The 15146-nt window shown below is 43.6% G+C and overlaps 1 protein-coding gene across 1 annotated transcript; it reads right to left on the bottom strand.

Moving 5' to 3' along the window:
• Positions 1-276: 276 nt before the first annotated feature.
• zbtb37 (zinc finger and BTB domain containing 37) lies at positions 277-11696 on the bottom strand. The gene is made up of 4 exons (XM_061978317.2): positions 10834-11696; positions 9722-10588; positions 9541-9640; positions 277-790 (listed from the first exon to the last, which is right to left on the bottom strand). Exons 2-4 carry the CDS (start codon positions 10582-10584, stop codon positions 299-301), a joined length of 1455 nt encoding a protein of 484 aa, XP_061834301.2. The 5' UTR covers positions 10585-10588; positions 10834-11696; the 3' UTR covers positions 277-298.
• Between the last annotated feature and the right edge of the window lie 3450 nt (positions 11697-15146).

Below are 15146 nucleotides of genomic sequence, written 5' to 3'. Positions count from 1 at the left end.
GGTGTATTGCGTGCTGACGAGAGGTAACTGAGCTGCTTAGCTTATCTGAGGTTTTGTCCGTTGAGACCCGAACTCAACGATCGGTTGGACCGCTCAAAAGACCCAAACCGGCTCCGGTCCGGGTCGGAGTGTGCCCGGAGTTTGGACGTCGAATCTCGCTAAAAATCTTGCGGTGTGATGAAGTCGCCGCACCGGGCCGGCTGATTGTCAGGAGGCAGAGAGGAAGGACGTGATTGGCTGAAGTGGCGTGGAGGGAGTGGGGGAGGGTAAGGGGGAGGGTAAACGAGAGGGCGCCGTATCAGTCGGGCCCCGTGGTGGTGACCGACGGGTGGGGGCCGTCGTTGTACGCCGCTCCGCCTCCGCCGCCCGCTTCGGGCTCCTCCTGCCCGGGGGAGGCGTCGTCGCCGGGGCCGCCCCTGGACGTGAGGGAGGCGGTGGTGGTCTCGGGCGAGGCGCTGTGGGTGTCGTGGCCCGGGTGGTTCTTGCGCAGGTGCTGGTTGAGGATGGCCTGGAAGGGGAAGCTCTTGGCGCAGAGGCGGCACGTGAAGGGCTTGTTGCCCGTGTGCTTGCGGATGTGGTACTCCAGCTGGTCCTTGCGCGTGTACTTCTTCCCGCACAGGCGGCACACGAAGGGCGTGATGCCCATGTGCAGGCGCATGTGGCGGTCCAGGCTGCCTTTCTGGTTGAAGGACTTGCAGCAGTAGATGCACGTCAGCCGCGGGTTGTAGCGGAACCAGCGGTCGCCCGCCTGATCCCTCACGTAGTCCTCGTAGGCCGCCGGCTCCTCCCCCTGGCGCACAAACAACCTTTAGTCAGAACATCCAAACAAAACGTATTTCATTCAAGTAGGGGTGTAACGGTACGTGTATTTGTATTGAACCCTTTCGGTACGGGGGTTCCGGTCCGGTTCGGAGGTGTACCGAACAACGGACATATTAAGTAGCCGCCGTCTCTGTCAGTCCTCTACACAGCACCCGGCATTGTCCCACCCACACAACCATCTGATTGGTTACAAACAGAGCGGTAACAGCCAATCAGCAATGCGTATTCAGAGCGCATGTAGTCAGTGCTTAGCAGGTAATCATCAGGCAGCGGACTCTCCCCAAATGATAATAAACACCTCCCAGTCAACTACTAGTAACATCACTATGAGCCCGTTGTCCTGGCTTGAGGTGAAGGCTAATTCGCTTTTAGCGTAACTGTCACGTTCAAACACTGTGATATCTATTAAACAAGACAAAAGGCAAGGAATCAAACAGAGACAGAATTCAATTTGGACTCAATTGAGGAGGGACGGCGTCGACCTGTAACCTCTTACAGTGTCTTAGCACGCTCTGACGAAGAAGGTTTTCGTCTCCTCTTTATTACAATATTCAATGTTCACGCACCAACACATGTCTCAGCAGGAATGGGGAGGTATGTAAAACAGTCATTGTTTTTCGGTCGCTTTGAAGTCCAAGAAGAGGATTTCTCGGGCTTGGGCTCCTCCTGGATCCAGCTGGGGCAGGTGTTGGAGGACAATGGATAACCCCTCCCGTCTCCTGACCACAGGGACTTCAAGAGGGCAGCGGGTCGTAAATAGCGTTGACCTCGGTTACCAAATAGTTGGAAGAGAGTTTGTGAAATACTTCAGAGAGAGTTCGTTTAACACTTCAAAGAGAGTTCCTCTGGGAGTTGAGCAGATCCTGCCATCTGTCCGTGTTGAAATCACAGTGGCGTTTCACGAGCCTTCTTCCTCTTGTTAGGCCTCGAAAGACAGCATTTATAATACAACGTTTCTTTTGTGATAACTTACAAACAATTATTCTAACAGTAACGTTAGCTCATTTTGCGGTGTGTGTGTTACGGACAGCAAAGCCCTGTCTGTCTGTTATTTCACTTTACCTTTTTCTGTGTTGATTGAGCTGTGTTGAAGCAGCAAAACAGGACATTATGTTAAATGAAGAGTTTCTGTCTCTGATAGTTGATATAATAATGTAAGTGCATCATCAAGCCTACATGAACTCCATGGCTTTTTGCCGATATCCGATATTGTCCAACTCTTTAATTACCGATACCGATATCAACCGCTATATACAGTCGAGGAATTAACACATTATTATGCCTAATTTGGACAACCAGGTATGGTGAAGATAAGGTACTTTTAAAAAAAAAAAAATAAGACAAATAAATTAAAAACATTTTCTTGAATAAAAAAGACAGTAAAACAATATAAAAACAGTTACATATAAACTAGTAATTAATGAAAATGAGTCAAATTAAGTGTTAAAGGTTAGTACTATTAGTGGACCAGCAGCACCCACAATCATGTGTGCTTACGGACTGTATCCCTTGCAGACTGTATTGATATATCATACCTGCCAACTTTTGAAATCAGAAAAACCTAGTAGCCAGGGTCCAGGACAAAGTCCTGGTGGGGGGTTCAGGCTACGCCCCCCCGACGCAAAATGATTATTAGCATTCAGACAGGTTAAAATGTTGCTAAAACCATCACTTTTCTATCAGTCACAGTGACTTTTCAAAACAAAAATATTACAGCAAAAATCATATGGGTTGATTGACATGTTTATTCTGTAAGCTAACTTCAATAGTTTGAAATTATTTTGACAGTTAATGCCAGTTATCCTGTCAACCTTTCACAAGACTTCAATTTGTTAATTGAAAGTATAAACAGTATAAACACTTTTTACAGTAAACAAATGGTAAAACAGTACTAAACAATTCCATTAAAAAAAAAAATTGGTGTCATTATTAACTTTCTGTCCAAGCTTGTATAATCTACTGCCTTGTTCAATTGTAAAAAATATTCTGTGCCTAAAATTCACATTTCTATCACAATTATCATACTGTAAACATGGTAAGCTAACTTCATTAAAATTAATAGTCCTGTCAATAGCATGGAATTACAATTCAAATGTAGTTTTTTTGTAAGCCTTTCAAAAGAATTCAAGATATGAAAAATTAATGAAAATTAATTTAAGCCATCAGACACTTGAAAAGTGGCACATCACATCTCTAATGTAATCATTTGAACTTTTCAACAGAAATAGCACTGCAAAAATATTAAGGACCATCCATCCATCCATCCATCCATCTTCTTCCGCTTATCCGAGGTCGGGTCGCGGGGGCAGCAGCCTAAGCAGGGAAGCCCAGACTTCCCTCTCCCCAGCCACTTCGTCCAGCTCCTCCCGGGGGATCCCGAGGCGTTCCCAGGCCAGCCGGGAGACATAGTCTTCCCAACGTGTCCTGGGTCTTCCTCGTGGCCTCCTACCGGTCGGACATGCCCTAAACACCTCCTTAGGGAGGCGCTCGGGTGACATCCTGACCAGATGCCCGAACCACCTCATCTGGCTCCTCTCGATGTGGAGGAGCAGCGGCTTTACTTTAAGCTCCCCCCGGATGACAGAGCTTCTCACCCTATCTCTAAGGAAGAGCCCCGCCACCCGGCGGAGGAAACTCATTTCGGCCGCTTGTACCCGTGATCCTGTCCTTTCGGTCATAACCCAAAGCTCATGACCATAGGTGAGGATGGGAACGTAGATCGACCGGTAAATTGAGAGCTTTGCCTTCTGGCTCAGCTCCTTCTTCACCACAACGGATCGATACAGCGTCCGCATTACTGAAGACGCCGCACCGATCCGCCTGTCGATCTCACGATCCACTCTTCCCTCACTCGTGAACAAGACTCCGAGGTACTTGAACTCCTCCACTTGGGGCAGGGTCTCCTTCCCAACCCGAAGATGGCATTCCACCCTTTTCCGGGCGAGAACCATGGACTCGGACTTGGAGGTGCTGATTCTCATCCCAGTCGCTTCACACTCAGCTGCGAACCGATCCAGTGAGAGCTGAAGATCCTGGCCAGATGAAGCCATCAGGACCAAATCATCTGCAAAAAGCAGAGACCTAATCCTGCAGCCACCAAACCGGATCCCCTCAACGCCTTGACTGCGCCTAGAAATTCTGTCCATAAAAGTTATGAACAGAATCGGTGACAAAAGGCAGCCTTGGCGGAGTCCAACCCTCACCGGAAACGTGTCCGACTTACTGCCGGCAATGCGAACCAAGCTCTGACACTGATCATACAGGGAGCGGACCGCCACAATCAGACAGTCCGAAACCCCATACTCTCTGAGCACTCCCCACAGGACTTCCCGAGGGACACGGTCGAATGCCTTCTCCAAGTCCACAAAGCACATGTAGACTGGTTGGGCAAACTCCCATGCACCCTCAAGGACCCTGCCGAGAGTATAGAGCTGGTCCACAGTTCCACGACCAGGACGAAAACCACACTGTTCCTCCTGAATCCGAAGTTCGACTATCCGGCGTAGCCTCCTCTCCAGTACACCTGAATAGACCTTACCGGGAAGGCTGAGGAGTGTGATCCCATGATAGTTAGAACACACCCTCCGGTTCCCCTTTTTAAAGAGAGGAACCACCACCCCGGTCTGCCAATCCAGAGGTACTGCCCCCGATGTCCACGCGATGCTGCAGAGTCTTGTCAACCAAGACAGCCCTACAGCATCCAGAGCCTTAAGGAACTCCGGGCGGATCTCATCCACCCCCGGGGCCTTGCCACCGAGGAGCTTTTTAACTACCTCAGCAACCTCAGCCCCAGAAATATGAGAGCCCACCACAGATTCCCCAGGCACTGCTTCCTCATAGGAAGACGTGTTGGTGGGATTGAGGAGGTCTTCGAAGTATTCCCTCCACCGATCCACAACTTTCGCAGTCGAGGTCAGCAGAACACCATCCGCACCATACACGGTGTTGGTAGTGCACTGCTTCCCCTTCCTGAGGCGGCGGATGGTGGTCCAGAATCGCTTCGAAGCCGTCCGGAAGTCGTTTTCCATGGCTTTCCCGAACTCCTCCCATGTCCGAGTTTTTGCCTCCGCGACCGCTGAAGCCGCACACCGCTTGGCCTGTCGGTACCTGTCCGCTGCCTCAGGAGTCCCATGAGCCAAAAGAACCCGATAGGACTCCTTCTTCAGCTTGACGGCATCCCTCACCGCCGGTGTCCACCAACGGGTTCTAGGATTACCGCCACGACAGGCACCAACTACCTTGCGGCCACAGCTCCAATCAGCCGCCTCGACAATAGAGGTGCGGAACATGGTCCACTCGGACTCAATGTCCAGCACCTCCCTCGTGACATGTTCAAAGTTCTTTCGGAGGTGGGAATTGAAACTCTCTCTGACAGGAGACTCTGCCAGACGTTCCCAGCAAACCCTCACAATGCGTTTGGGCCTGCCAGGTTTGTTCGGCATCCTCCCCCACCATCGCAGCCAACTCACCACCAGGTGGTGATCGGTAGAAAGCTCCGCCCCTCTCTTCACCCGAGTGTCCAAAACATGAGGCCGCAAATCCGATGACACAACTACAAAGTCGATCATAGAACTGCGGCCTAGGGTGTCCTGGTGCCAAGTGCACATATGGACACCCTTATGCTTGAACATGGCGTTCGTTATGGACAATCCGTGACGGGCACAAAAGTCCAATAACAAAACACCACTTGGGTTCAGATCCGGGCGGCCATTCTTCCCAATCACGCCTCTCCAGGTTTCACTGTCGCTGCCAACATGAGCATTGAAGTCCCCCAGTAGAACGAGGGAATCACCCGGGGGAGCACTCTCAAGTACTCCCTCGAGTGAATCCAAAAAGGGTGGGTACTCTGAGCTGCTGTTTGGCGCGTAAGCGCAAACAACAGTCAGGACCCGTCCCCCCACCCGAAGGCGGAGGGAAGCTACCCTCTCGTCCACCGGGTTGAACTCCAACATGCAGGCTCTGAGCCGGGGGGCAACAAGAATTGCCACCCCAGCCCGTCGCCTCTCACTGCTGGCAACGCCAGAGTGGAAGAGAGTCCAGCCCCTCTCGAGAGAACTGGTTCCAGAGCCCTTGCTGTGCGTCGAGGTGAGTCCGACTATATCCAACCGGAACTTCTCTACCTCGCGCACTAGCTCAGGCTCCTTCCCCCCCAGCGAGGTGACGTTCCACGTCCCAAGAGCTAGCTTCTGTAGCCGAGGATCGGACCGCCAAGTGCCCTGCCTTCGGCTACCGCCCAGCTCACATTGCACCCGACCTCTATGGCCCCTGCTATGGGTGGTGAGCCCATTGGAGGGGGGACCCACGTTGCCTCTTCGGGCTGTGCCCGGCCGGGCCCCATGGGGACAGGCCCGGCCACCAGGCGCTCGCCATCGTGCCCCAACTCCGGGCCTGGCTCCGGAGGGGGGCCCCGGTGACCCGCGTCCGGGCGAGGGAAATCTGAGTCTCGGTTCTTGCATTTCCATAGAAGTTTTCGAGCTGCTCTTTGTCTGATCCCTCACCTAGGACCTGTTTGTCTTGGGAGACCCTACCAGGGGGCATGGAAGCCCCCGGACAACATAGCTCCTAGGATCATTGGGACACGCAAACTCCTCTACCACGTTAAGGTGGCAGCTCAGAGAGGAGAATATTAAGGACATACTTCTGTATTTTGGTAGTTATACTGTCAACATTTAACAAGATTTCTTCAACTTGGACTTGAAAGCATAAATAGTATAAACACTTTTAACAGTATAACAGTACTAAACAATTCCAATAGATAACATTGGTGTCATTACCTTTTTGTGGCTAAAATCCGAAAAACGTTGAAAGTTTTCCACTTGTATCGCTAGCAACGGCATTAGACTTGTGTTTTTTTGTCCCAACGTGGTCTTTTACATCGCTAATTCCTCCGTGTCCGATCGAAAAATCTTGTCTGCACAAGGTGCAATTCGCGTAGTTTTCACCCTTTTTGGAACGGATAATTATTCCCGGATAGGCTTTTGAATATTCTTCACGGAATGACTGCAGTTTTCTTTTCGGTTTAAGACTCGTTTGCGATGTTTCTCCGGCTGATTCCATGATCGTTCGCTCGTTTGGAAACAATAGCAACTGGTGCCTCGTGCTTGGCAGCGGTGCTATAAATAGCCTCGCGCATGGCATTCGGAATGGCTCGATAGGAAGTTACGGGAAGCAGTGTCGATTGTCATTGTTGTTACGCGATTTCGTGAATAAAACTTAAAAAAAAAATTTTTTTTTAAATTAATGAAAAACCGTATTTTTTTATCACTGCAACCGTAACCCGGAATAGGTTGATGACAACCGTTCTAATTACAGGAAAACCGGAGTAGTTGGCAGGTATGATATATATTGATATATAATGTAGAAAGCACAATATTAATAACAGAAAGAAACAACCCTTTTGTGGGAATGAGTGTGAATGGGGGAGGGAGGTTTTTTGGGTTGGTGCACTAATTGTAAAAAAATAATAATAATGAAAAAATAATAATAAAAACAGATACCAGAGTCCATGGTTCTCGCCCGGAAAAGGGTGGAGTGCCATCTCCGGGTCGGGGAGGAGATCTTGCCCCAAGTGGAGGAGTTCAAGTACCTCGGAGTCTTGTTCACGAGTGAGGGAAGAGTAGATCGTGAAATCGACAGGCGGATCGGTGCGGCGTCTTCAGTAATGCGGACGCTGTATCGATCCGTTGTGGTGAAGAAGGAGCTGAGCCGGAAGGCAAAGCTCTCAATTTACCGGTCGATCTACGTTCCCATCCTCACCTATGGTCATGAGCTTTGGGTTATGACCGAAAGGACAAGATCACGGGTACAAGCGGCCGAAATGAGTTTCCTCCGCCGGGTGGCGGGTCTCTCCCTTAGAGATAGGGTGAGAAGCTCTGTCATCCGGGAGGAGCTCAAAGAAAAACCGCTGCTCCTCCACATCGAGAGGAGCCAGATGAGGTGGTTCGGGCATCTGGTCAGGATGCCACCCGAGCGCCTCCCTAGGGAGGTGTTTAGGGCACGTCCGACCGGTAGGAGGCCACGAGGAAGACCCAGGACACGTTGGGAAGACTATGTCTCCCGGCTGGCCTGGGAACGCCTCGGGATCCCCCGGGAGGAGCTGGACGAAGTGGCTGGGGAGAGGGAAGTCTGGGCTTCCCTGCTTAGGCTGCTGCCCCCGCGACCCGACCTCGGATAAGCGGAAGAAGATGGATGGATGGATGGATGGATAGATGGATACCGATAATTTAAAAAAACGATACCGATAATTTCCGATATTATATTTTAACGCATTTATCGGCCTAGTTTTGAATGGCAGGGTCCCTGCTATCACATGTTGATAAAAATAAAACATTTACATAATAAAAATCAACTACAGGCTTCCCTGTAATAAATGAAGCATGATGAGTTGACTTGAAACTGTTTAATGTTGCACTTTTTATATGTAGAAGAAAAGTTTTGTCTTTTTATTTAATCTGAGCAACAACTTGAGGCAGTTTAATGTTGATTAACGTGGGCAGAATTATTATAGTGTTCCCAATGTTAAAAGCAGAGGTGGGTAGTAACGCGCTACATTTACTCCGTTACATCTACTTGAGTAACTTTTGGGATAAATTGTACTTCTAAGAGTAGTTTTAATGCAACATACTTTTACTTGAGTATATTTATAGAGAAGAAACGCTACTTTTACTCCGCTACTTTTATCTACATTCAGCTCGCTACTCGCTACTGATTTTTATCCATTTGTTAATGCACACTTTGTTTGTTTTGCTTTGTCAAACAGACCTTCAAAGTAGGATCTTTCGCATGCCTGCGTTTCACCAATCAAATACAGTCACTGGTGACGTTTGACTCCGTTTCACCAATCAAACAGAGCCAGGCGGAAACATAAAGTTTCAGCGGCAAAACAACAACAAGCTTAAGCTTACATGAACTCAACGTCAAATTTGAGGAAGCACATGGCGGTAAGTAACGTTAGTAGATATTTTGGCTGTCACCGTAGGCTGATGTTAGCTTCCCTGCTATGAATCACTGTCAAATGTACATCGTGTGGGGACATTTATTAACGCACTGCAGCCTCATAGACACACACAAGCATGCATACAAACACCAATCAGAAGTGCACAGTGTGTTCCCAAGTGCAGCCCACACCTATCAGTTTATGGTTTGCGTAAAGGCTAACTTGTTATTTTCCTTTGTAATCTCTGCCTACTGAGCCTATGGTGCTGTTAAGTTAGTCAATTTGTCTTTTTTTAATTTTTATTTCAATGTATTATTATTTAATATATATTATTGTTTTAGTTGCTTAAGAGATATTCCTGGCTCTGAATTTGTTCATTGCTATTTTTATGTTTTTGTGCATTATTTGTTGCTGTCATCATTAAACGAACAGGTTACTCATCAGTTACTCAGTACTTGAGTCGTTTTTTCACAACAAACTTTTTACTTTTACTCAAGTAAATATTTGGGTGACTACTCCTTACTTTTACTTGAGTAATAAATCTCTAAAGTAACAGTACTCTTACTTGAGTACAATTTCTGGCTACTCTACCCACCTCTGGTTAAAAGGATAAAGCCATTGTTTACAAATTTGGTAAACAAATAACCAAAAAATGTATATTTTGTTTTCTTACCGTACCGAAAATGAACCGAACCGTGACCTCTAAACCGAGGTACGTACCGAACTGACATTTTTGTGTACCGTCACACCCCTACATTCAAGTTATTAAACTGAACGGTTACCTGGGAGCTGGCGTGTCCCGGGTCGTCGGTCCGGCTCGGGGATTCGCTCTTCGCTCTTTGGTGGTCGGCGAGGACCAGGACGCTCCCCGTGGGGCTGAACCTGACGCACACACACACACACACACACACACATACGTGTCAAGACGGCGAGGAGAAGCGGGGACTGGAGGATGGTCTTCACCTGTCAGCGTCGCCGAGGCTGCTGGACGGTCGTGCCCCGCAGGCTCCCGGCGTTCCCGGCGCCGTTGTACCCTGTCCCAACACGTCGATCAGCATGGCGCCGCCCGCCTCGGACAGGCCCGCCTCCTCCCGCTCGCGCCCCGTCCCGATCCACTGCTCCGTCCGCTCCGTCTTGATGGTGATGCCGTCTACGGAGGAGCTCTCGTCCGCCTCGCTGCCGGCTTCCACGTACCACTGGCCCGCCCGGTTGATGCGGAGGATGGGTTCTTTGGCCGCCCGGTTGACCGAGACGCCGGGTTGCTCCGGCCCGCAAGGTCCCGACGTCGGGCTGAGCGTCTCCTCGCCGGGGCTGGCCGCGTCCACGCTGGAGCTGAGCGGTAACGGATGACGGGCTCCTCTGACCGGAGCCTCCAAAGTGCGGGGGCGCGGCGGCACCCCCTCCTGGTCCGTGGGCCGGTGGTCCGGGTCGACCAGGCTTATCTTGAGGTGGATCCCTTCCAGGATGTGCGTGCAGCGGTCGATGACGTCCTGCATCTGCAGGAAGCTGGCGGCCGTCAGGTAGCTGATGATGTCGCACAGCTGCAGGCTCAGGCGACCCGTGTAGCAGAACCCCAGCAGCTGCTCGAACACGGACGGGTTCCGGATCACCGTCAGCGACACCGTGCTCATCTGGCTCAGGGACATGTGGTCCCGGAAGTACGGCGAGCTGGCGGCGAGGACCACCTTGTGGGCGCGGAAGCTCTGACCCTGAACGTGGACCACGATGTCACACAAGCGCCCTTGGACCCGCAGCTGGTTCAGGTGGGACAGAACCGAATTACTGAAGTCCGGAATGTCCAGCTGGATGCTGCCGGAGCGCTCCATGGCGCTGCAAACACGGAAGATTTAGTGACCAAAACCTGGATTGGATCTGGATCAGACCAATCAGAAGTGTAAACAGGAAGTGAAATTCTTACTTATTTTACAGTTAAAGGGAGGAAAAAAAAAGTCAAAGTGGCTCCGCCCATTTGACCTGTGACGTCATGTGTCAGCTGACGACCATCAATTTCACCGCGCAGCACTTCCGGTGTGCTAACGAGACTCCCAACCGGACCACATGTGTGCCGGACTCACCTGAAGGGGGACGTGGATCAGGTCTACTCTCAGGGACGCGTCAGTCCTGCAAGCTGCCGGCCATCACTGGCGGGATGGCGGCTCGGCTCTGCTCGGCTCGACTCGGTTCAGTTCAGTTCAGTGCTCCGGAGCTCCAGCGGCGCTCGTGTGTGCCTCAAGGCCGAGTAGGAGACGCTGAGGTCGGCTTCCGTCCCGCCAGTCGCCGCCGTGCCGCCATTTTGCTGGGAGATGGTTCCGTTCACGCTCGCCTCGGAGTCTCCGGGCCGCCGCGTCTGCTCGACATCTTTCTGTTGGACCGCTGCAGGAAGGAAGGAAGCGGGGAAGAAAAGGCGCGGGGCATGCTGGGAAATGTAGTTTATTTGACAGACTCCTCCTCCCGGCATGCCGCTGTCAGTGTGTGTGTCTGAGTTTGACGTCAACAAATGCGGAATAACTGCACTACTTAGTGTGTCAAAGATTCTGCTTGTACGAGAATATTAATGTTCAGGTACACATTTAACAGTGTTTATTATGGCAGTTGTAATTTATTATTTGTATTTTTTGTATTATTTTATTTTATTTTATTATTTTAGTTCAAGGCTGTCTAAACTTTTTCCACCAATGGCCGCTTGCTGCAAAGTAAAGTTTTTTTGTTTTTTTGTTTTTTTTAAGCTAAAAAATATATGCAAAACTTTGTGTTATAGGTGACTAAGTATATTAGTATTATTAGTTTAAAAATTATATATTTTTCATTACATTCCAATTTTTTTTTTGCTCTTTTTTCTTATTGTTGTAAGAATAACATAGGAATATTATGATTGCTTAACTTTTTCCACCGAGGGCCGCTTGATATAAAGTAATGTATTTTTTAAAATTTTATTCTACAAATATATATGTATTATTACTTTGAACTGTTTTATATTTTAATTTTTATCCTGTAAAGTGTCTTTGAGTACACTGAAAAACGCTATACCAAATAAAATGTATTATTATTATTATATACACAAATGTGTGTTATTGGTGACTACGTATATTATTAGTAATTATTCGTTTTTTTTTTAAAAAAGGTTTTTTTCATCACATTCCATTATTTCCATCCACATTTTTATTATTGTTTTTTTTCCCCCCATGTAAGAATAAAATAGGAATATTATGATTGTTTAACTGCATAACCTGGTGTGTCAAACGAGAATATTATTGTTCAGTTACACATTTAACAGTGTTTATTAAAACAATTAACTCAATAGTTTGTTTATATTTTAAATATATGTATATTTTTGTATTATTTTGAGAGCTTCTAATATTTTAATTCAAGGGTGTCTAAACTTTTTCCACCAATGGCCGCTTGCTGCAAAGTTTTTTTGTTTTTTTTGTTTTTTTAAAAGCTGAAAAATATATGCAAAACTTTGTGTTATAGGTGACTAAGTATATTAGTATTATTAGTTTAAAAATTCTGTTTTTTTCATTACATTCCAATTTTTTTTGCTCTTTTTTCTTATTGTTTTTTCCCTATGTAAGAATAACATAGGAATATTATGATTGTTTAACTTTTTCCACCGAGGGCCGCTTGATATAAAGTAATGTATTTTTTTTAATTTTATTCTACAAATATATATGTATTATTACTTTGAACTGTTTTATATTTTAATTTTTATCCTGTAAAGTGTCTTTGAGTACACTGAAAAACGCTATACCAAATAAAATTTATTATTATTATATACACAAATTTGTGTTATTGGTGACTACGTATATTATTAGTAATTATTCGTTGTTTTTTTTTAAAAGTTTTTTTTCATCACATTCCATTATTTCCATTCACATTTTTATTATTGTTTTTTTCCCCCCCATGTAAGAATAAAATAGGAATACTATGATTGTTTAACTGCATAACCTGGTGTGTCAAACGAGAATATTATTGTTCAGTTACACATTTAACAGTGTTTATTAAAACAATTAACTCAATAAAGTTTGTTTATATTTTAAATATATGTATATTTTTGTATTATTTTGAGAGCTTCTAATATTTTAATTCAAGGGTGTCTAAACTTTTTCCACCAATGGCCACTTGCTGCAAAGTAAAGTATTTTTTTTTTTTTTTTTTTTTTTTTTTTAAAGCTAAAAAATATATGCAAAACTTTGTGTTATAGGTGACTAATTATATTAGCATTATTAGTTTAAAAATTATATTTTTTTCATTACATTCCAAATTTTTTTGCTCTTTCTTCGTATTGTTTTTTTCCCATGTAAGAATAAAATAAGAATATTATGATTGTTTAACTTTTTCCACCGAGGGCCGCTTCATATAAAGTCAAGTATTTTTTTATTTTTTTATTCTACAAATATATATGTATTATTACTTTGAACTGTTTTATATTTTTGATTGTATCCCGTAAAGCGTCTTTGAGTACACTGAAAAACGCTATACCAAATAAAATGCATTATTATTATTATATACACAAATTTGTGTTATTGGTGACTACGTATATTATTAGTAATTATTCGTTTTTTTAAAAAAAGGTTTTTTTCATCACATTCCATTATTTCCATTCACATTTTTATCATTGTTTTTTTTTCCCCATGTAAGAATAAAATAGGAATATTATGATTGTTTAACTGCATAACCTGGTGTGTCAAACGAGAATATTATTGTTCAGTTACACATTTAACAGTGTTTATTAAAACAATTAACTCAATAAAGTTTGTTTATATTTTAAATATATGTATATTTTTGTATTATTTTGAGAGCTTCTAATATTTTAATTCAAGGGTGTCTAAACTTTTTCCACCAATGGCCACTTGCTGCAAAGTAAAGTTTTTTTTTTTTTTTTTTGTTTTTTTTAAAGCTAAAAAATATATGCAAAACTTTGTGTTATAGGTGACTAATTATATTAGTATTATTAGTTTAAAAATTATATTTTTTTCATTACATTCCAAATTTTTTTGCTCTTTCTTCGTATTGTTTTTTTCCCATGTAAGAATAAAATAAGAATATTATGATTGTTTAACTTTTTCCACCGAGGGCCGCTTCATATAAAGTCAAGTATTTTTTTATTTTTTTATTCTACAAATATATATGTATTATTACTTTGAACTGTTTTATATTTTTAATTGTATCCTGTAAAGCGTCTTTGAGTACACTGAAAAGCGCTATACCAAATAAAATGTATTATTATATACACAAATTTGTGTTATTGGTGACTACGTATATTATTAGTAATTATTTGTTTTTAAAAAAAAATGTTTTTTTCATCACATTCCATTATTTCCATTCACATTTTTATTATTGTTTTTTTTCCCCATGTAAGAATACAATAGGAATATTATGATTGTTTAACTGCATAACCTGGTGTGTCAAACGAGAATATTATTGTTCAGTTACACATTTAACAGTGTTTATTAAAATCATGAACTCACTAAAGTTTGTTTGTATTTTAAATATATGTATATTTTTGTATTATTTTGAGAGCTTGTAATATTTTAATTCAAGGGTGTCTAAACTTTTTTTCCACCGAAAAGTCAAGTATTTTATTTTCAAAAAAAATGCTACAAAATATATGCAAAACTTTGTGTTATAGTTGACTAAGTATATTATTATTAGTTTAAAAATATATATATTTTTCATTGCATTGCAATTTTTTTTGCTCTTTTTTCTTATATTTTTCTAATAGTTTTTTTTTCCCATGTAAGAATAAAATAGTACAATAGTTAAACAATCAATAATATGATTGTTTAACTTTTTCCACCAAGGGCCGCTTGATAATTTTTTTAATTTGTTTTTATTCTAAAAATATATACACAACTTTGTATTATTGGTGACTATGTATATTATTAGTAATTATTCGTTTTTCTAAATGTTTTTTTCATCACATTCCAATTTTTTTCCTCTTTATTTCTCACATATTTATTATTGTTTTTTTCCCCCATGTAAGAATAAAATAGGAATATTATGATTGTTTAACTGCATAACCTGGTGTGCCAAACGAGAATATTATTGTTCAGTTACACATTTAACAGTGTTTATTAAAATAATTAACTCAATAAAGTTTTTTTATACTTTAAATATATGTATATTTTTGTATTATTTTGAGAGCTTCTAATATTTTAATTTAAGGGCCGCTTGATAAGAAGTCAAGTATTTTTTTTTTTATTCTAAAAATACATACAAAACTTTGTGTTATTGGTGACTAAGTATATTATTAGTAATTATTAGTTATAAAAAATAAAATCTCATCACATTCCAATTGTTTTGCTCTTTTTTCTTACATTTTTATTAGTTTTTTCCCCCCATGTAAGAATAAAATAGGAATATTATGATTGTTTAACTGCATAATCTG

The sequence above is a fragment of the Nerophis lumbriciformis genome, linkage group LG18, assembly GCF_033978685.3.
Source record: "Nerophis lumbriciformis linkage group LG18, RoL_Nlum_v2.1, whole genome shotgun sequence".
Taxonomy (NCBI): Eukaryota; Metazoa; Chordata; class Actinopteri; order Syngnathiformes; family Syngnathidae; genus Nerophis; species Nerophis lumbriciformis.
This window is presented reverse-complemented; position numbering and strand designations above follow the sequence as displayed.